General features: G+C 37.8%; 1 protein-coding gene across 1 annotated transcript; it reads left to right on the forward strand.

Moving 5' to 3' along the window:
• The first annotated feature begins 20232 nt into the window (after positions 1-20232).
• LOC115704006 (uncharacterized) lies at positions 20233-21375 on the forward strand. Its single transcript, XM_030631228.2, has one exon. It carries the CDS (start codon positions 20233-20235, stop codon positions 21373-21375), a length of 1143 nt encoding a protein of 380 aa, XP_030487088.2.
• Positions 21376-22937: the final 1562 nt, after the last annotated feature.

Genomic DNA, 22937 nt, shown 5'->3' on the forward strand with positions numbered 1-22937 from the left:
TAAGTTGGTCCAAAATTAAAATAAATAATTTACAACTTTAATCTATTTTTCAAATAAAATTCGAAATTCCAGCATTTACGAAATGCAATTTCGAAATTTCATTAATAAAATAAAGAAAAAATATATTTTGAAAATTATTTAAATTTAGTTGAAAAAATAAATTTCAACTAAAAATAATTTTCTATTTAATTAAGTGTCATGAAAAAGAAATATTTAAGTATGATGAGAATCAACTTAGATATTTAATTTTCAAGTTAATTAAATTCAAGAAATAAATAATTAAGTGTAGAGAAGGCTTAATTATTAATCTCTAGTTTAATACTAGGAAAAAATAAATTGTACCAAAATTAATTATTTAAATAATTAATTTCACAATGTATAATATTTTCCTATTTAATATTACAAATAATAAGTAGTCTAGAAATAACTATCTAGAAAATATCTTATTTGACTAAGTATCTTTTCCACAAAATTTGAAAAAATATCTAATTTAAGTTGTATTAGAAAAAATCTAGAACTTAAATATTTTCAAATTTAAATTTAATTAAATATCAAAAATTAAGTTGTAACCACTTAATTTAAAAATATTCCATTTTAAGTTAATATTCGAAAAGATATTAACTTAAAAAATATCTATAATATTCCATTTTAAGTTAATATTCGAAAAGATATTAACTTAAAAAATATCTAAAGAATCTTAATAACCAATGCCTAAAATTCCTCAACTTAATTTTGAAATTTGAAATTCAAAAGATATTCAGATTTAAGTTGGTTAGTTGTAGATAACTAAATATCAACTTAAATAGGAATATTTAATGAAAAATTTAAATTAAGCTCCAGAAAGAATCTAGATGGTTATAATTCTATATTTAATTAAATACAAGAAAATACATATAGTTTAGCTTAGAATAAAGAATTCTTTAAACTATAATTTTCTTAAATTAATTTCAAAATAAATGAAATTAATTATGTTGCTAATAAATTTTATTAGGTTAAACTAGTTTAATTAACCTAGTACAGTTATTCAAATCAGACAAATGGGCCTTCACAATTGGGGTGGTTCATGTGAGGGGGTGCTGGGTTCAGTATGTCGTACCCACTACTATGGCTCCCAACTCTCACACAAGGCCCAAAAGAGAGGAATTTAACCTTAAAATGAACAACTGTTATTAATTGAATAGGCCCAAAAACTAAATGGGCCTAAATAAAATCTATCAAGAACTATGACATTTTATTTAGCAACAGCAACCTATATGCATCTATAATGAAATTAAACACATAGGCTCACACAGGCACACTTTGGATGGATCCTATCATGTTGCTAGGTCATACACAGATGAAAGAAGATTGTAAATATACCTGTTACAAATTATTATCTTGACCAAGGGAGCCATCAGATCATTAGATATGGCAAAGAGTAACCATGGCTATTTGCAATCAAGTAATAATAGGTTTTGAAAACTTACACATAAGCTAAAACACAAACTCCTGCAACAAGGTTAGCTCGATAGTTGGATGTAGGATTTATTTAATTTTAAATTAAATAATTTCGAAAAATAATTAATTAAATAAATAAAAATTTATTTTCGTAAAAAAAATTTAAAAAAAATTAAAATTTTTTTCGAAATTTAAAAAAAAAATAAAATTAAACCTACAATTTTGAAAAATTAGGTTTCAACCAACCTAAATATCATTTCAAAATTTGCTAACTACTTTTAAAATTTAAATGTTATTTTATAAATAAAAATTAAATAAAAAATTAAAAAAGATAAATGAATATCTTTTTCATATTTTAAATGTAATTTAAATAAATAAAATAACAAAATTTAAAAGTTAGCAAAATATCTTACATCTATTTAAAATTACATGATTATAGTTATCTTATTTTAAATTTAAATAAGGTCAAATTATTTAAAAAAAAAATTAATTTAAAATATTAAAATCTGACCTTAAACTTAAAAATAAGATAAGATATAATCAAATTTAAAAATAAGATAGATTATTAAGCAAATAAGATACATACTAACTATTTTTAAATTCAAATTACACTAATATCTTGAATTAAATTTAAAAAATATTAAATTAATTCAAAATGATAATTAAAATTGAATTAGGAATAGTAATAGTATAAATACAGAACTACACAAAAAATCGGAAGTTAATTCCATGAAAAAGCATGAAAAAACGAAGAAAAACGAAAAAATTGTGAGCTGTACGGACAGTTTTCGCGATCGCAGGAAAATTTCAGCACAACTCCGATTTTTTTGAATCTTCAAAAAATCATAACTAATTCAAATTAAATTGAAATTGAGTTCTGTAAGAAAGTAACTTGCTTAATTTTTTCCATACTATCCAATAAAAATAATTCCAGAAACAGAATCGCAATTATTTTTCATGAAAATTCACAAACATCAATCAATCATCAAATAACACTCAATACAACATGATACCATCCAAAAACAAACAAACAATCGTTTTAAAGTCCAAATTTCATGCAAGTAAATCAATTACCATGGCTCTGAGGCCAGTTGTTGGAAATTATTTTACTAGGATCTTAGATCTACTCACAAGTATGTTGATTAACACCCTAAATATGAACTTTCTAAAACGATGAAATAAACACATATAAAGTTTAGGAAACCTTACATTGGGTGCAGCAGAATATAATGACTCCTTCCGTTCAGATATCTAGCCCTTGATTCCTTTCTGTAGCAGAGCATTATCAATATCTGAACCTGGATCTCTTTCTCTAAATCTTTGATGCTGAAACCTCCTTTTGTTGAATGTCTTTCTTCACGATCTTCCTCACTATGATTGAGGTATCACTTGCTGTGTGTGGGCACTACTCATACACTAAGGATTTCGAAATTCAAGAGGAAGAGAGAGAGAGTGGGTTCGGCCAAAGATAGGGAGAGAGAAGGCTCAGGTTTTTCTCTGAAGGAAAAATAGAAAATTTAAGTATAATTTTCCTGAAGCCTTCACTATCTATTTATAGCATTCCAAGGGTTAGGTTTGAATTATTTAGCATTAAAATAATGAAAATATCAGTTTAAATTGCCTACAAAAGTGGCTGGCCATGCTTAGTGGATTTGGGCCTCACTTTTTGCAATTTTGCAGTTTTATCTTTTCTGCATCTGATTTTCTCAAAAACGCCAATTTTCTAATTCAACCATTTAAATGCCAATTCTAACTATTTAATAACTATAAATAATTATTAAATAATATTGTCATTTATCATATTTATTAATTGAACCATACAAAGTATCATAATTAACAAATATGCCCCTATAAACTCTTTCTTTACAATTTTGCCCTCACTTAATGAAAAATTCACAAATAGACATAGTCTAATTTGAGAATTATAATTGATTAATCAAAACCAATTACATGAGTCTTACAAGTAATATTATCTCAACTAGTGCGGGGACCATGGGTCTACATAACCGAGCTTCCAATAAGTAGATCAAGAATTTATTACTAAAATTCACTAACTTATTAATTCTTCGCTGAATCCACGCATAGAACTTAGAATTGCACTCTCAGTATATAGAATGCTCTATATGTTCCACCATATAGACACATCATTAGTTATCCATTGTTATAATCCTAATGCGATCAATGATCCTCTATATGAATGATCTACACTGTAAAGGGATTAAATTACCGTTACACCCTACAACGTATTTATTCCTTAAAACACTTGACCCCGTATAAATGATATTTCAGCTTATGTGAAATGAGTACTCCACCATTTATGTTCGTTTGGTCAAGCTCGAAGGAGATCATCCTTTGCTTACTATTCGCCAGATAGAAGCTATAGATTCCATGTTTATGTTAGCGCTCCCACTCAATTGCACTATCGTGTTCCCAAAATGTACGTATCACCCTGACCTGAAAGTAGGCTTAACTAACAAATCAAAGAACACGAATAGCCTCTCGAGATTGAGCCTAATCATATAAGGATTAAGATCATTTGATCTAGGATTAACTAGGCGATATTGACTTGAATAGATATTACGGTATGTTTAATAAATCTAAGTCAAAGTTCAATATCGGTCCCTTCCGATGCATACTCCATGCATCCAACCTGAGCTTTACTTTAACCAATGCTCTGGAAAGAACATAACACTTCTCCAAATGCAAGTAAACTCTATTGTAGATTATCATATCAGTAAAACCCTATGTCTGATAAATCTAGGAAACTTTATTAACATAGTCATGTTTACTTTTCAATGTGTTGACGGCACAATAAACAGGATCAAGTATGTGAAAAGGGTTTCAGATGAATTTATACATTATGTACATATAATCATGAAATAAATCATGTGAACCATGCAACATTAAATGTTATTTCTGATCTATATTAATAAGTAAATCTGATTATATTGAAATGAGTTTTATTTAGGGCATAAAACCCAACAAACTCCCACTTGCACTAATATAAAACAAAAAGTGAGTTTCAAATAATCTCAACACCTTGATATACAAATCAAGTGTAGTAGTAGTAAACTCCTCGTAATAGGATCTGAAAGGTTGAATTAACCACAACCTTTCCTCCACTATTACTCTTCCTTAATCACAAAATCATTGATAATGTGAAATTCCTCTCTATATGTCTACTCTCTTGGGATACTGGATTCTATACCTTTGGCAACTACTTTTGGTTAATCAGGAAATAACACTAGTAGTTTAAGGCAATTTGGAATGGTGCCAAAGATGTATAGAACTTTCCTTAGACTATATAAGTACCTTTCCTGCAGCTTTAACATTCAGTCCCTTCCTGGTAGACCTAGAGACTTCAGATAGGTTTTTACACTTCTCCAAAATCACTATTCCACCCCCAGAGTAACCACCATCTTATCAGAAAGACTTACTAGCACAAAGGAAAATTTCGAAATCTGATATGGTGTAGTCTAAGAGTTTTAAACACACCCTTATAGACTAACATATAGTTCCTCTTCTTAATCTTAAGATTTACTTGATTGTCTTCCAATGTTCTTCTCCTTGATTAATCTGCTACCTACTCATTACTCCCACTCAACAGCAGGTATCTGGTCTAAGGCATACTAAAGCATGTCTAAGACCTCTCACTGTTGATTTAAGAAATTCTTTCATGGCTTTATCTTTTCTGGAATAGTTAAGACTTTTCCTTAGATAAATAAAATCTATACCTAAGAAGTTGTGAAGCTTCTATAGATTGCCATTAGAAAGAAAATGCTTCAGCATCTTACTAAAGTAAGTTGCTTGCATTAGAGTAAGTAATTACCAGGTATACCACAAGCCATAGGTTTAGATAAACTCAAAACTATAATACTAGGAACAGGAAGTTTTGTTAAGTCCATTGAATTGACTTATAAACAAAAATTTCCTTTTATGTCCTTGTAATAGAAAACTGTAGGTTACTCCATGTGAATGGATTAAACCATAGTTCTATTGGCTTTCTTCTTAGTTTCTTATCTTGACAATCCATTACTTGTTTAAACTCATAATGGATTTTAATCACTAGTGTCTCCCAAGTCATAAGAAGGTGAGTTCCTAGAAACTCTCCCACTACGACAAGGTACCGTGAATTATGTCGAAGAAAACTAAATGGTATTGATCTCTTCGGTTGTGACAAGACAACAGAGGCAGTGGGATCATCATATGTTATATAAGATGATAGAACACTTTTGGAATCAAGAAAAATATCTCCTTTATTTGCTACTTGTTTTCAGACTTAGTCATTATCTTAGAAAAGTAGTATTTGTTTGAACAAACACTTTCTTATCTATTGACAATGGGATGGTCCACCCCTAATCCCTTAGAATAGCTAACAAACCATGGTTAATAGTTCTAGATTTTCTTAAGATTTTGATTAGGTCATCCATGAATCTAGTAATGATTTACATTAAGTATACAACCATTACATCATTCTGAAATTTTATTACCATAGAAGGAATTAGGCAACAGCTAGTAACTAATCATCAACATGCAACTCGAAATTTCTGGGGTGGTAAGTTTGGATATGATTCAAAAATCAATTTAATGATCTTTGAACTGCATATCAACTAACTATTTCTCCACCCCTATCAGTTCGCAAGATCTTTAACCACTTACCTTAATGGTTTTAACCATTGCTAGAAATTAATGAAATTTTAAAACATTTCAAGTTTCTATATCAATGGATACCGGCCTTCGGCCTCAGTGAGTCTTTTACTAGATCGGGTGTTGTATGTTGTTTTCTTCTCCGTCTAGAGGTTTTGAGAGTACGGGAGGTTTTGCGAGTTGTGCTTTTAGCTCTTGGAAAGCTTTTTCACACTCCTCCATCCACTCGAATTGCTTGTTTCCTCGCAGGATGTTGAAGAATGGAACACACTTGTCTGGTTATTTTGAAACAAATCTGCTGAGTGCGGCAATCCGACCAGTCAAACTTTGCACTTCCTTGGTTTTAGCTAGCAATTTCATATCCAGGAGGGCTTGAATCTTCTCTGGATTGGCTTCAATTCCTCGGGCATTGACAATGAAGCCCAGAAACTTTTCCGAGCTGACTCCAAAGGAAAACTTTAAGGGATTCAGTTTCATGTTGTACTTCCTGAGGACTTTGAAGCATTCATCTAGATCGTCTATGTGCCCCCCAGCCTTCCTGGATTTGACGAGCATCTCATCCACATACACTTCCATATTTCGCCCGATCTGGTCTTTATACAATTTGTTTACCAATCTCTGGTATGTTTCTCCAACATTTTTTTAGACCAAACGGCATTACTTTTGTAGCAATATAAACCCATATCTATTCGGAAACTTGTATGTTCTTGGTCTGGTGGATGCATTTGGATCTGATTGATTCCGAGTAAGCATCCATGAAGCTTAATATTGCATGCCTTGTTGTTGCATCCACAAGCTGATCGATTCTTGGAAGCGGAAAACAGTCTTTGGGGCATGCTTTGTTGAGGTCTGTAAAATCAATACACACTCGCCATTTCTTGTTTGGCTTGGGTACCAGTACGGGATTTGCAACCCAAGCTAGGTAGAAAGCTTCAATTATGAAATTGTTGTTGCGTAGCTTTTCTACTTCTTCTTTTAGGGCTAGTTCTCGTTCTTTGTCCAATAGCCTTCGCTTTTGTTGAACTGGTCGGAAGTTGGGATCAATTTTTAGGACGTGCGAAATGATCAAAGGATCAATTCTGACCATATCCTCATGTGACCAGGCAAAGACGTCTAGATTTGCTCTCAGAAATTTTATCAATTCTGATTGTACTTCAAGCAACAAACCCTTTCCAATCTTTAGCTTTCTGGCCGGGATATCTGGATCGATCTCGATCTCTTCTAATTCTTCTATAGGTCCAACATTGTTTCTTGGGTCCCCAAGTCGAGGATCCACATCTTCACCCCCGCCTTGGGAAGCTCCCTACTTGGAAATGTTTTTTCCCTTGTCTGTGCTCTGGCTGGAGGATACTTCGTTCTTAGCCTTGGCCACTGCAAGGTTATAACATTCCCGAGAAGTCTGCTTGTTTCCTCTCAGACACCCTACCCCATTCTTCGTTGGAAACTTCAGGCACGAGTGGAATATCGATTTGACAGTCTTTAAGTCATACAAGGCTGGACGACCTAGCACTACGTTAAAGGCTGAAGGAACATCTAATACCAGGAATCGTGCCATGATATTCATGCTAGTCGGAGCTTACCCAATAGTAAGGGGTAAGCGAATTTGTCCTAGAGGTGCGACTCCTTGGCCGGAGAAACCATAGACAAGCAGGAGACATGGGGTTAGACACTTGAGCTGGAGTCCCATCTTTTCATAGACAGTCTTGAACAAGATATTGGAAGACGCTTCATTATCAATCATGGTTCTGACCACCATTTGGTTAGCTATATGGACCCCCACAACCAACGGGTCGTTGTGTGGAAACCTGATTTTGACAGCGTCTTCATCATTGAAGGTGATGGTAGGCCCTCCTGTCCGTAGGATTTTAGCCTTCCTTTCTTCTACGGCCAAGATCACTTTTTCTTGCTCGTGCTGTCCTGTTTCGGCATACCTCTCCTGAGCTTTGCTCGAATCTCCAGCTATGTGCGGGCCTCCAATGATGACTTGCAGATGTCTGTCTACCTGTGGAGGTAGCAAGTCTTGGTTATTGTCATTCCTCTGATTTTGATCGGTCTTGACATACTTCTGTAAATGCGGTTTGTTTTTCCTTATCAGGAATTCAATTTCCCGCTTTATATTGTTGCATTCGTTGGTGTCGTGGCCGTAGTCTCCATGAAATCGACAAAACTTTGTCATGTCTGTTTTGCTGATTCTATATCCTCAGTCAAGATGGTAAATGCAGTGTACTTTGCTTGATTCTGTAATGTCCCTGCTTGAAGCCTCCATTGGGCCCTTACACCCACGGAATAATGGGTCTTCTACACGAGTACGTCATTCTGGTTGCTTCATGGACTGATGACTGACCCTACAGACTAACACAAGTGTTTCTAACGTGCTTTGTCCTCACTCACATGCTTCCTGGGAAAACTTCCCAGGAGGTCACCCATCCTGAAATTGCTCCAGGCCAAGCACGCTTAACAGTAAAGTTCTTTCGAGATGGGCTACCAGAAAACAAGATGCACCTTGTTGATATAGGTAGTACCAATCAATCCATTTAAGCCCTCTTCAACTGTGTAGCTCCATACCTACACAGTCTCAGAATCATCTCACTTGACCTTCCCCAGGCAGTGTAGAATTGCACAGCTTACTCGGTATTTTTCCTTACGGATCACGGGACTACTGACTGTCACAATCACCCCCCCTTACGGGGTCTAACGTCCTCGTCGACCACACTTCCGGCTGGGTCAAGGCTCTGATACCATTTGTAAGGTCCCCGCTTCAAGCCTCATTGGGCCCTTACACCCACAGAATAATGGCTCTTATACACGAGTACGTCACTCTAGCTGCTTCATGGATTGATGACTGATCCTACAGACCAACACAAGTATTTCCAGCGTGCTTTGTCCTCACTCACATGCTTCCTAGGAAAATTTCTCAGGAGGTCACCCATCCTGAAATTGCTCCAAGCCAAGCACGCTTAACTGTGGAGTTCTTTTGAGATGGGCTACCAGAAAATAAGATGCATCTTGTTGATATAGGTAGTACCAATCAATCCATTTAAGCCCTCTTCAACTATGTAGTCCCATACCTACAGAGTTTCAGAATCATCTCACTTGACCTTCCCCAAGCAGTGTGGGATTGCACAGCTTACGCAGTATTTCCCCTTACGGATCACGGGACTACTGACTGTCACAGATTCTCTAGGGGAGCCTGCTCAGTTTTGTTGGTGAACTTTCCCTTCTTCCCATTCCCTTGCCTGTTGTTGTTGTTGAAACATTTACCATTTGAGCTTGAATTATTTGGGTAATGGGGGAGTTGGGCGGACGTTCCAATGGAAGGAGCCTTTGACTTGCCAGGCTTTTGTTCACCTTCTGCTCGCTGAATAGCTTCTTCGAGTTTAATGAAACCTTCAGCACGGTCGAGAAAATCGCTCATTGAGTCTACCGGGCCGTTCTTCCTTATGTCCTTCCAAAGTTCACCCAGGACTTCAACGCCCCCCAGTATCGCGGACAACTTTCCATCTTCAGTTACTCATATAACCTTGGTCGCCTCTGTCATGAATGTGCTGATGTATGCTCAAAGAGAGTCGCCTAGTCTTTGCTTGACTTCGACCAGGTCTCCTAAATGCAACGGAAGTTGGCGAGAGGAGGAGAATTGTGCATGGAATTTCGAGGAGAAAGCTTTCCAGGAGTTGAACTTTTCAGGGGCCAGCTTGAAATACCATTGCTGGGCGGCTTCCGAGAGGGTAGCAGGAAAAATTCTGCAACATACGTCACCTCGTACCCCCTGCAGATCCATTTGCATCTCGATATACTTGAGGTGGGAAAGAGGATCTTCTCTTCCGATGTACAGTTTCCAGGTTGGCATTTTTAACTTGTGCGGCAACGCCAGGAGATTGATCTCGGGAGAGAAAGGGGTTCCACAAGCGCGGTCCAACTCGAGATCATTGTTTCTCTGCCGGGCCATGCTTTGGAACATACTCTTTAGTTTGTCTAGCTGTGCTTGCACAGCTGGACTAACCTGTTCAGCATTTTGGCCAATTTGAGTCACGTCAGTATCTTTCTGAGTAGGAATTTAAGCACGGGTTCCGAGTTGTACGATCGTTGTGCCAAGTTGATCGTCTACTCATCTCCTTCTGTTCAGATCGTTTCTGAGATCATGAGTCATCCCTAACCTTTCGAATACAGAAATGCCTGGCTGTCTCAGTGATTGATTGACTTGGTTGACAGGTGGAATGGCACTGTTAGCCTGGTCAGAACCGTCGGGTATGACTTCTCCTAATGAATTACTAGACAGGGTCTGCCCACCTACTGCTTGGCCCACAGGCAGAAACTGTGACTAGATATTCGACGGCTGACCACTTATTGTCTAGGAAGTATTCATCGCTGGATCTTCGCCTGTTACACCCAGGGGGATGACATTCGGGGGTTGCTGCCTGACAGTTTGGTAGGCTTTTCGTATCAGCATAGTAGCTTGCCGACTACGATTGTCAATCTCTGCATGATAAGACCTTAATGCTTCTATCCCTTTGTCTCTTCATTCGGCAAACATGCGTCTTTGTTCCTCGAACACAAGATTTATCGCAGCGCGGAGTTCCTCCTAATCGGCAGATAATCTTATTGGAATTATTTTACCAAGATCTAGATTTAGTAACAAGTATGTTTTTAAAATCCTAAACATGAACTTCTAAAACGATATGAAATAAACACATATTAAGTTTCAAAAACCTTACAGTGGTTGCAGCGGAATTTAATGTCTCCTTCCACTCAGATCTCTAACCCTTGTATCCTGTCTGTAGCAGAGTATCACCAAGATCTGAGTCCGAATCTCCTTCTCTTGAAACTGGATTCTTCACACCCTTACACACTATGATTGAGTACCACTTGATGTGTGTGGCCACTTACTCTAATCACTCTAGGATTTCAGTTTTGAAGAGAGAAAGAGAGATCGAGGGTTTCGAAATAGGTACAGAGAAGGTGGCTCAAAATTTTACTGAAGGAAAGAGTTTGCATCATCTTTTTGAAGCCATCACTACCTATTTATAGGAAACCACTTAGGGTTAAGTTAAATTTCATTAGCATTAAAATAATGAAAAAATAAAGTGGAAAAACCCTTCCAAAGTGGCTGGCCAAGGATTGTGAGCCCCACTTTGCAATTTTGCTATTTTTCTCATTTTTCATCTTATTTTCTCAAAAATATCATTTTTCCAATTTAACCACTTAAATGTCAATTCCAATGATTTAAAAACTAAAAATTTATTATTAAATAATATTGTCATTTAATATATTTATTAATTAGACTTAACAAAGTCTCTTAATTAACAAATAAACCCTAGAATCTCTTTTCTTCACAATTAAGCCCTAGCTTAGTGAAAATTCATAAACTAGACATAGTCTAATTTTAGAATTATAATTGATTAATTAAAAGCAATTAACTGAGTCTTACAAGTAGTATTGTCTCAACTAGTATGGGGACCATGGGCCTATATATCTGAGCTTCCAATAAGCAGATCTAGAATTTACGAAGTAAATTCACTAACTTATTAATTCCTCGTTGCATCCACCATAGAACTTGGAATTGCACTCTTAGTTATATAGAACGCTCTATATGTTTCACGATATAGATACGCTATTAGTTATCCATTGTTATAATCCCAATAACCAATGATCCTCTATAAATGATCTACATTGTATAGGGATTAATTTACCGTTACACCCTTCAATGTATTTTATCCTTAAAACACTTAGCCACCTATAAATGATATTTCTATAAGCTAACATAATCACTGAAATGAGTACTCAACCATTTATCTCTGTTTAGCCAAGCTCGAAGGAAATTATCATTTCACTTCTATGTCAAGATAGAAGCTATAGATTCTATATCTATGACTAGCGCTCCCACTCAATTGCACTACCATGCTCCCAAAATGTACGTATCACTCTGACCAAAAAGTAGGCTTAACTAACAAATCAAAGAACTTGTATAATACTCTTGAGATCGAACCTAACCATGTCATGATTAAGATCATTTGATCTAGGATCAACTTGGTGATATTGAATTGAATAGATATTACAGTAAATTTATCATATCTAATTCAAGTTCAATATCGGTCCCTTTCGATGCATACTCCATGCATCTAACCCATGCTTTACTTTAACCAATACCCTGGAAAGGACATAGCACTTATCCAAGGTGCAAGTAAACTATGTTGTAGATTATCATATCAGTTAAACCCAGTGTACTGATAAATCTAGGAATATATATTTAATCACACAATCTTGATTACTTTCCACTGTGCTACGACACAATAAACAAGAATATAAATGTGATAAGGGTTTGGATGAATTTATAAATCAAATAAACATATAAATGATAACATGAACCAAATGACACATTAAATAAGTGATGAAAATACTTTTGTCTCTTTATTGATAATTGAATAATAAAGATTACATTGAAATGGAGTATTATTTAAGGCACAAAGCCCAACAAATGATTGTTCTCCTCAAAAGTGTTGAAAAGATTCCTTAAATAGCTTTCAAAAAAGTTTAAAAGAAAAAAAAAAACCTAATTTAGGCATTTTAAAATAGGCAGGCCACGACATGCTCATTGAGTGTCGCGGCCTGTGCCTTTTTAAAGCACCCAGGAAATTCTATAATTTTTGAGGTGTGCTGCAACACTGTAGGAGCATGTCGCGGCTCTTGAACGAAAATTTTGGGCAGCGAGCAATTAACTTTTCCAAGCCTGAACACTGAATCTCAATATTGAGGCCCGCCTATAAACTTGTTATACACAACCCTCCTATCAATTTTTTGCCTTTTAGTGCCCTGAGATTGAACTTTAATGTTGAGTCGCTACCACTTTCCAATTTCTTAACATTAGAAGCTCCAATTGCACTAGATCTTTTGGATTTCTTTCTTGGATTGTTTTTATGGTGCTCTAGCGACAAAACTTAATTTAACTAATTCTTCTTGCACATTTTTTCTTGAATTTGTTCTATTATTCTCTAATACTAAAACTTAAAAATATTACCAACCAAAAGCATAAAATTGCACAAACACAACTAAAAACTAATGAAAAGCACCTTAAAAACCTACTCAAAAATGGTACTAATTAAGTCCTAACACAAGTATCAAATTTTGATTGGTGGAGAGGCTGTACTTGGTCTTTACTATTATTATCATTATTATATGCTTGGTCGCTTTTTTTATTTATTTATTTTTTAAGGATATACTTGGTCATTGTGATTTAGGGATATTCATAAAATAGCTAATTTAATTTAATTTGCACGATTCAATCCAATCCATAAAGTGTAGATATCTATATTTGTACAGATTGGATATTGATTAACATATAAAACTAAGGGGTAAGTTGAAAAATACCACTTTTATTAATCAATTAATCAAATTTACCTCTAATTTTATATTTAATTGAAACATACCTCTTTTTATATGTATTATACCTAACATATCCTGACATAAGAGAATCACATGGAGAGTATCTTGAAGTGATAGGGACAAAATTGGTACTGTTAAAAAAAAAAGAAGTAAAAATGATAGACTTTAAAAAATAGGGTAAAAATAAAAGAGAACAATATAAAAAAGGGTAGAGAGTGTAATTTACTCTAAAAATAATCGATCCAATCTGTTGACTTCGCTTTTAGCCAACGAAAATGAGTCTATTTTATAAGCGATAAACGATATGTCGTAATGAATATATAATAAAACAATAGTAAGACACAGGAATTTTATAGAGGTTCAGCCCCGAGCAGTTCGGTAATAGCCTAATCCTGGTTATTCGTATTGACTCAAGAACAAGGAAAAAGATTCCTTTCCTTATAGCTCTTACAACAGTATCTCTGAATATATAATTATTAGATAATAATATAGTCTTAGCTTAGCTGCGTATCGACTTTCAATCTCTCGGTCCCTCTGCCCAGTGAACATGCCTCACTATTTATAGGGCTGGGAAACTTGAGGAGGAAGAGTTTCCTTTCTCGTTACAATGCGTAAAAACAGAAAGATCGTGTGATCAATGCTGAATGCAAGGATCGTGGGATTGAGGCTGAGTACACTGATAGTGGGATCGTGTGTATGTTGTATCCACGTAAGTTGATCCCTGAGTTATAGGGATTGAGCTTGGAAATAAGGCCTCAGCTTCCTTGTTGCTAGAATAAGGCAGTAAGCGAGCTTTTCTATCAACGGATATCGGCCTTCGGCTTCGATGAGTCTCTTACTTACGGCATGCTCTGTGACCGCTAGGTATATCACCAGCTCCTCACCGTCCAGAGGTTTAGAAAGTACAGGAGGTTTTGCGAGCTGTGCCTTTAGATCTTGAAAAGCTCTTTCACATTCTTCTATCCACTCTAACTTTTTGTTTCCTCGCAGGATGTTGAAGAATGGAACACATTTGTCCATTGATTTTGACAAGAATCTGCTAAGTGGGGCGATTCGACCAGTTAGGCTTTGCACCTCTTTGGTTTTTGTTGGCGAGTTCATATCCAGGAGGGCTTGGATTTTTCTGGATTGGCTTCAATTCCTCGGGCATTGAAGATGAAGCCTAGAAACTTTCCCGAGCTGACCCCGAATGAGCACTTTAAAGGATTTAGTTTAATGTTGTATTTCTTGAGGACTTTGAAACATTCGTCCAGGTCGTCTATGTGCCCCCCAGCTTTTTTGGAATTGATGAGCATGTCATCCATGTACTCTTCCATATTTCGCCCGATCTGGTCTTTAAACATCTTATTTACCAATCTTTGGTACGTAGCTCCAGCATTTTTTAGACCAAACGGCATAACTTTGTAGCAGTAGAGACCCATATCTGTTCTGAAACTTGTATGTTCTTGGTCTGACGGATGCATTTTGATCTGATTGTAGCCCGAATAAGCGTCCATGAAGCTTAAAATTTCGTGCCCGGCTGTTGCGTCTACGAGCTAATCGATCCTTGGAAGTGGAAAACAGTCTTTAGAGCATGCTTTGTTAAGGTTTGTGAAATCAATACAGACTCGCCATTTCTTGTTCGGCTTGGGCACGAATACGGGATTCGCGACCCAAGCCGAGTAAAAAGCTTCAATTATGAAGTTGTTGTTGCGGAGCTTTTCAACTTCATCTTTCAAGGCTATTGCTCGTTCTTTATCAAGCAGTCTTCATTTTTGCTGAACTGGCCGGATGTTAGGATCGATATTCAGAACGTGTGAAATAATAGAAGGGTCGATTCCGACCATATCCGCATGTGACCAGGCAAAAACATCTAGGTTTGCTCTCAGAAATTTTATCAACTCCGATTTTACTTCGAGCAACAACCCTTTCCAATTTTTAACTTTCTGGCCGGGATAGCTGGATCGATCTCGATCTCTTCTAATTCTTCCACAGGTCCAACATTACTGCTTGGGTCCCCAAGTTGAGGATCCACATCTTCATCCTCGCCTTGGGAGGTTTCCTACTTAGGAATGTTTTTTCCCTTATCTGGGCTCTGGCTGGAGGATATTTCCTTCTTAGCCTTGGCCACTGCAAGGTTGTATCATTCCCGAGCAGATTGCTGGTTCCCTCTAAGACACCCTACCCCATTCTTTGTTGGGAACTTCAGGCACGAGTGAAATATTGATGTGACAGCTTTTAAGTCATACAAGGTTGGTCGGCCAAGCATTACGTTAAAGGCTGAAGGAACATCCAATATTAGGAACTGTGCCATGATAATTATGCTTGTCGGAGCTTGTCCAACAGTGAGGGGTAGCCGGATTTGTCCTAGAGGTGCAACTCCTTGACCGGAGAAACCATAGACAGACTGGAGGCATGGAGTTAGATCCTTGAGCTGGAGCCCCATCTTCTCGTAAGCAGTCTTGAATAGAATGTTTGAAGAAGCTCCATTGTCGATCATGGTTCTAGCCACCATTTTATTTGCTATCTGGACTTCCACGACCAGCGGGTCCTTGTGCGGAAATCTAATCTTGACAGCGTTGAAAGTTATGGTTGGCTCTTCTGCTCGTGGAACTTTGGGCTTCCTTTCTTCCACGGCCAGGATGACTTCTTCTTGCTCATGCTGAGCTGTCCGGGCATATCTCTCCCGGGCTTTGCCTGAATCCCCAGTGATGTGCGGCACTCCAATAATGACTTGTAAGTGTCCATCTACGGGTGGAGGTAGCAGATTCTGGTTGTTTTGACCTTGGTTGGTCTTGACATACTTCTGCAGATGCGGATTATTTTTCTTTATCAGAAATTCAATTTCCCGCTTCAGACTATAACATATATTGGTGCCATGGCCGTAGTCTCCGTGGAATCGACAAAATTTTATCATGTCCCTTTTCCTGGTATCTTTCTTCATGGGCCCAGGCTTTTTGTACGGAATTAACGACTGAGTTGCCATATACACACTCTCTATATCTTCAGTAAGAATAGTGAATGCAGTGTGTTTGGCATAATCACGGGGAGTCTATCCGGATTTATCGATGAACTTTCCTTTCTTCTCGTTTCCTTGCTTGTGGTTGTTGCTTGAACGCTTACCACTTGAATTGTTGGAATAGTTGGGAAGTTGGGCAGACGTTCCAGCAGAAGGAGCCTTCATTTTGCCCGGCTTTTGCTCACCTTCTGCTCGTTGAATGGCTTCTTCAAGCTTGATGAAGCCTTCGGCTCAGTCAAGGAAATCACTCATTGAGTCTATCGGCCCGTTCTTCCTTATATCCTTCCATAGTTCACCAAGGACTTCAATGCCCCCCAGTATCGCGGACAACTTTCCATCCTCGATTACACGCGAGACTTTGGTCGCTTCCGTCATGAATCTGTTGATGTATGCCCGAAGTGGCTCGCCTGGTCATTGCTTTACCTCGACCAAATCTCCCAAATGCAATCGGAGCTGACGTGAGGAAGAGAATTGCGCATGGCATTCCCAAGAAAAGGTTTTCCATGAACTAAACTTTCTAGGAGCCAACTTAAAATACCATTGTTGTGCGACTTCTGATAGAGTGGCGGGGAAGATTCTACAGCATACGTCCCCCCATACTCCTTGCAAATCCATTTGCATCTCAAAGTACTTGAGATGGGAAAGAGGTTCTTCTCTTCCAGTATACATCTTCCACATTGGCATTTTAAACTTGTAAGGCGATGGCAGGAGATTGATCTCTGGTGAGAAAGGAGTTCCGCGAGCACGGACTAACTCAAGATCATTGTTACGTTGTCCGGCCATGCCATGAAACATATTTTTCAACTCGTCAAGTTGGGCCTGTACGGCTAGGCTGACCTGCTCGGCATTCTGGTCGACTTGGATTACGTCAGCGTCTTTCTAAGCGAGGATTTGAGTATGGGTTCCGGGCTGCACGATCGTTGTAGTATTCTGCTCGTTCGTTCCCCTTCTTCTATTTAGATCGTTCCTTAGGTCATGGGTTGTTCCTAACCTATCGAACATAGAAGAACCTGGTTGCCTTAGCGATTGATTCACTTGGTTGACAGGTGGAATAACACCATTATTCTGGTTGGAACCGTCAGGTATGGCTCCTCCTGATGAACTACCGGACAAGGTCTGCCCGCCTACCTCTTGGCTCATGAGTGGAACTCGTAACCGGGGATTGGGCGGCTGACCATTAGTTTTCTGGGAAGCATTCATCGTCGGGTCATCCTCCGTTTCTCCCAGGGGAATGACGTTCGGCGTTTGCTGGCCTACAGTTTGATAGGCTCTTCGTATCAGCACGGTGGCTTGCCAACTACGATCTTCGATCTCTGCATGGTGAGCCCTCAATGCCTCCATCTCTTTATCTCTCCATTCAGCGAACATTTATTGCAGCACGCAGTTCATCCTGATCATGATGCAGAGTGTTGTTATGACTCTGCATGAGTCCGAGAGCGGCACGGAGATTTTGCAATTCAGTTGCGTCTCCGATGGTCGTTTGGGCGTTGGTTCCAGGCGGAACAGTCATGTTATGAATACCCTGGCTGTGTGCGGAACTGTTATTTCTAGTCTCTTGCACACTAGGCGCAGTTTCAGTAACAGGAGTTGTTTCACCATTCACCACGCTTCCCGTCTGTCCGAAATTGACAGCAGGCAGAACCCTTGAACTCCCTGGGTTGTAATGCCGAATCCAGCATCTGTGAATTTGCTGGGTTAGACAAGCCTCTACGAGTTTGCACCATCGTGTTGAGTGTCGAAAAGAGCGATTTGTGATTCTTCTCTCAATGAAAGCACCAAAATGTGGACTTCGCTTTTAGCCAACGACAATGAGTCTTTTTAAGTGATAAATGATATGTCGTAATGAACATATAATAAAAAAAATTGTAAGACACATGAATTTTATAGAGGTTCAGCCCCGAGCAGTTCGGTAATAGCCTAATCCTCGTTATTTGTATTGACTCAAGAACAAGGAAGAAGATTCCTTTACTTATAGCTCTTACAATAGTATCTCTGAATATATAATTCTTAGATAATAATATAGTCTTAGCTTAGCTGCGTATCGACTTTCAATCTCTCGGTCCCTCTGCCCAGTGAACATGCCTCACTATTTATAGGGCTGAGAAACTTGAGGAGGAAGAGTTTCCTCTCTCGTTACAATGCTAAAAACAGAAAGACCGTGTGATCAATGCTGAATGCAAGGATCGTGGGATTGAGGCTGAGTACACTGATAGTGGGATCGTGTGTATGTCGTATCCACGTTAGTTGATCCCTGAGCTATAGGGATTGAGCTGATGACTCATGATGCAAAAGCTGAATTCGCTAAGTGTTGAGTGCTCTGCACGGATCGCTGAATATCTTATTCTGGATGTGCCAGCGAGGCGTCCTACTCGGTCTATCTTCCCGAGCAGATGCTCCAAGTGGACTCCACGTGTCACCATTCTCGTGATGCCACGTCAGAGTGTAAAATTTGGGATAACACAATCCAATCCACTCATATTTATATAAATTTTAAAAAAAAAATTATATATATAACTAATATTTTAGGTAAGAAAATAGTAATTTAAAAATCTAATGCACATAATACAAAACTTAATAAATCAAATATATATTCCATTCTTATATATAATTTTTTTTTACATACAATTTAAATAAAATTAAACATTTATTTATACATACAATTATTTTTTTATTTGAATTTGTTATTTTTATTTTATTTATTTTAATTCATTATTAGAGACATAAAATAATAATAATTTATTTATTTTATTGTTAGTTATGTGAAAAAAATATTTTTTTAATGAATAGTAAATAATTTAATATTGAAAAGTAACAAATCCAACATAACCAACCCAATCCGCACTTATGAAGATTAGATTAGATTTGAACTATTGTACAGACTAGATTGGATCCAAAATATAAAATTTACACTTAGTGCAAATTGAATGCATTATGAGTAAAACAATAGGGATTAGATTAGATGAACATCCCAACCTTAACTCAACAGGGTTACAGTGTAACACAAAAACTTAAAGAAATCTGGTCAAAAACATAAACAAATACGAACATGGTTTCCAACATAATCAGATAAACAAAGGATGGCACAACTTGTAAGAAAACAGGAGAAAAGCAAATAAACAATCTTGACGCATTAAACTAACAGAAAGCACTCGAAGGTGACAACTATATCTACTTTATGACTAGCAACATATTTTATATAAAACCACTGAATGTGTCTTGAATATAAGCGTTTCTTTCAACCTTAAGCACGGTTGATCAATCAATAAGAAGGCTCATACTTGGTATCAACCGTACCCTGCATCTCCAAAATTTACTTTACCTCAATGTCCTGAGTATGGCTCATCTTCTTCGACACCAAATTCGAATGACAAGGGTAAGTTCTGTATTGGGGCAGTGGAACAGAAATGTCCATCATCTAGAATCAAGAGTGGAAGGAAACCAAAGGGGAAATCTTCGATCTCTAGTAAAAAATCATCTAGAGTTAAGACAAGGAGTGGAAGAAAGAAATGCCTGGCGGAAGAGAAGGAGTTGGTTACGGAAAATATGGCAGAAATTCTCGCTAACTGTGTTGAGGTGGAAGTGGTATATGATCAAAATTTTGGAAATGGCGAGGAGGCGGCCGATACCATGCCCCCACCTTCGCCATAAGGTTTCTGTCTTGGAATTGCCACGGACTTCGTAGACCCGCGGCGGAGCGAACCCTTCGGAGTTTGGTTCGTAATAGTGATGCAGATTTACTCTTTTTGGCTGAGACTAAGGTGGATGAGTTGCGAATGGTCAATGTGATGAATCGGCTGGGATATGATCATTGTGTTTGTATTCCATCGATCGGTATTATTGGAGGGTTTTGTGTGGCATGGAAAAGGGGAATACAATGTCATATGTTGGAAGAATTTGCTGAAGGACTTCATCTATCTATTCACATGGGAGAGAACTTCCCCGATTGGAGTCTTTATTGTGTTTATGGGACCCCATACTATTCTCTAAAAGGTTCTTATTGGAAGTGGTTATCTGAGACGGTATCTAATTGCAATTCGCCCTGGGTTCTGTTGGGGGATTTAAATGTTATCCTTGACGATTCGAAGAAAGAGGAAGGCAGAACTTTTCAGAGAAAGGAAGGAGAGTTCCTTAGTAATTTTTTATTTGAAGTGGGAGGAGTTGATCTCGGTTGTGATGGAGGAATGTGTACCTGGCAGAATTCGAGAATTGCGGAATCCCGAGTTCGAAAGCGCTTGAACAGGGCTATTGCTGATGCTCGATGGTGTATTGAATTCTCTAACGCTCGAGTATCCAAGTTTCCCATTAAAGGATCTGACCATGCCCCAATTCTTCTTAATATTTGGGGTGATCAAACTAGATTAAGATATCTGTTCCGTTTCCTTGAGGTGTGGACTTCCAGACCTGACTATGATGTGATCATCCAGAATTTGTGGAGAAGAGCTGTTACAGGGGAAGTGGCTGCACAGCTTCAGAAGAAACTTAAAGGAATGGCTCATGATCTCAAAAAATGGAATCGTGAAGTCTTTGGATTTTGTGATAAACGATTAAAGGAACTTGCTGCTCATTTACAGGCGATTCAATCGGCACAAATTTCTCAGTACAATGTTGAAAGAGAGGCGGAAATTCAGCTTGACATTATTGACATGGAGGCAAAAATGGATAGAATATGGAAACAAAAATCTCGGGAAAATTGGTTACTAAATGGAGACGACAATACCAAATTCTTCCACAAATCAACTATTATCCGAAGACGACGTAATTTCATTGGCAGCATCGAAGATGATCAACGAGTGTGGCTGAGACAAAGAGAAGAAATAGGAGGCTACTTCCAAACAAAATTCAAGGCTCTGTATGAGTCTTCCGAAAATGATATTGGAGAGGACTTCGAGTCTTTATTCCAAGACAAGGTTATGTAGGAAGAAATGAAGCCATATGCAGGACTCCTTCGGAAGAAGAGATAAAAGATGTGGTTTTCCAGATGCATCCGTTGAAAGCTCCTGGGCCGGATGGCTTTCCTGGCATCTTCTATCGAAAATACTGGGATACTGTGGGCAAACAAGTCTGCGATATGGTAAGGAATTTTTTCTTGACTGGGACTCTCTATAGCCAGGTTAACCACTCATTTATATGTTTGATCCCTAAAAGAAGTCATGCAGTTCATTTCGACAAATTTCGGCCAATAAGTTTGTGCAACTTTGGGTATAAGATTATTTCCCGAATTCTCACCAATAGACTTAAAAGGGTAGTAGACAGGCTGGTGTCTCCATTCCAATCGGCTTTCATTCTCGGGCGTTGGATTGCTAAATGTTCCTGTGTAGCACAGGAGGTTCTCCATTCCATGAGAAACAAAAAAGGAAAGATGGGGACTCTAGCCATTAAAACGGATATGAGCAAGGCCTACGATCGCCTTGAGTGGGGATTTCTACTCCGTGTCTTGCAAGTGAATGGTTTCAACCCTCAAGTGTGTAAGTTATTGATGCAATGTGTGTCTACGGTCTCATACTCTATTCTTCTTAATGGTGCTCCGTTGGCTCCCTTCAATCCTAAAAGGGGTCTCCGTCAAGGCAATCCTCTTTCGCCTTTCCTCTTTATTCTCTGTAGTGAGGTACTCTCTAAACTAATTCTCAAAGAGGAACGGGTTGGAAATATTGCATGCATTAGAGTGGCTAGGAATGAGACCCCCCATATCTCATCTATTTTATGCTGGTGATGCAATTTTCTTCTGTCATGCTTCAAGGAAAGACGCTAGCAATATTTTGAGTTGTATCCAGAAATATGAAAGTTGGTCTGGCCAACAGGTTAACAAAGCGAAAAGTGGGATCATTTTCTATCCTAACACACCTTCTTGTAGCCGCAATGAGATTAAAGCTCTGTTGGGAATGAATTGCCTGAGCAATAACGAAAATTATTTGGGAAACCCTTTCTTTTACACTGCTAGGAAAAGGGAGGATTATTTCTTTCTCAAGGAGAAAATGCTGGGAAGATTGGAGGGTTGGAAAGCTCGCCACTTATCTCAAGCGGGCAGAACTGTTTTGGTAAATTTAGTACTTCAGAGCATACCTAACTACTTTATGTCCACTGTTCAAATTCTAAAGACTCTTTGCATGGAGCTAGACAGAGTGATTGCTAAATTTTGGTGGATTGGAAACATTGACAAAAAACATTATTGTGCTTTGAAGAGTTGGGGAGACATTTGCCAACCCAAACTCTCCGGTGGGCTGGGATTCAGGCGATTTGCGGACATGAACGTGGCTCTCCTCGTCAAGCTTTTCTGGCTGGTTCTGCAGGGGAAGGAGAAATTTTGGGTAAAGATGTTCTTGGATAAGTATTGTCGTACTACTTCGGCTTGGACAGTGGATAAGAAAGGTGAGGATTCCCGTGGCTGGAAAAGTTTGCTTGCGGCAAGGGAAATCTTCCTCCAAGGGGCTGGAATTCTGATAGCTGATGGGGAGTGTGAGATTTGGGACAGACCGTGGAT

Source organism: Cannabis sativa, chromosome 1 (genome assembly GCF_029168945.1).
Source record: "Cannabis sativa cultivar Pink pepper isolate KNU-18-1 chromosome 1, ASM2916894v1, whole genome shotgun sequence".
In the NCBI taxonomy this organism is placed as follows: domain Eukaryota; kingdom Viridiplantae; phylum Streptophyta; class Magnoliopsida; order Rosales; family Cannabaceae; genus Cannabis; species Cannabis sativa.

What these genes read in the sequence shown, in the direction of transcription:
- LOC115704006 (XM_030631228.2), top strand. Translation starts at nt 20,233, where the DNA reads ATGGTCAATGTGATGAATCGGCTGGGATATGATCATTGTGTTTGTATT.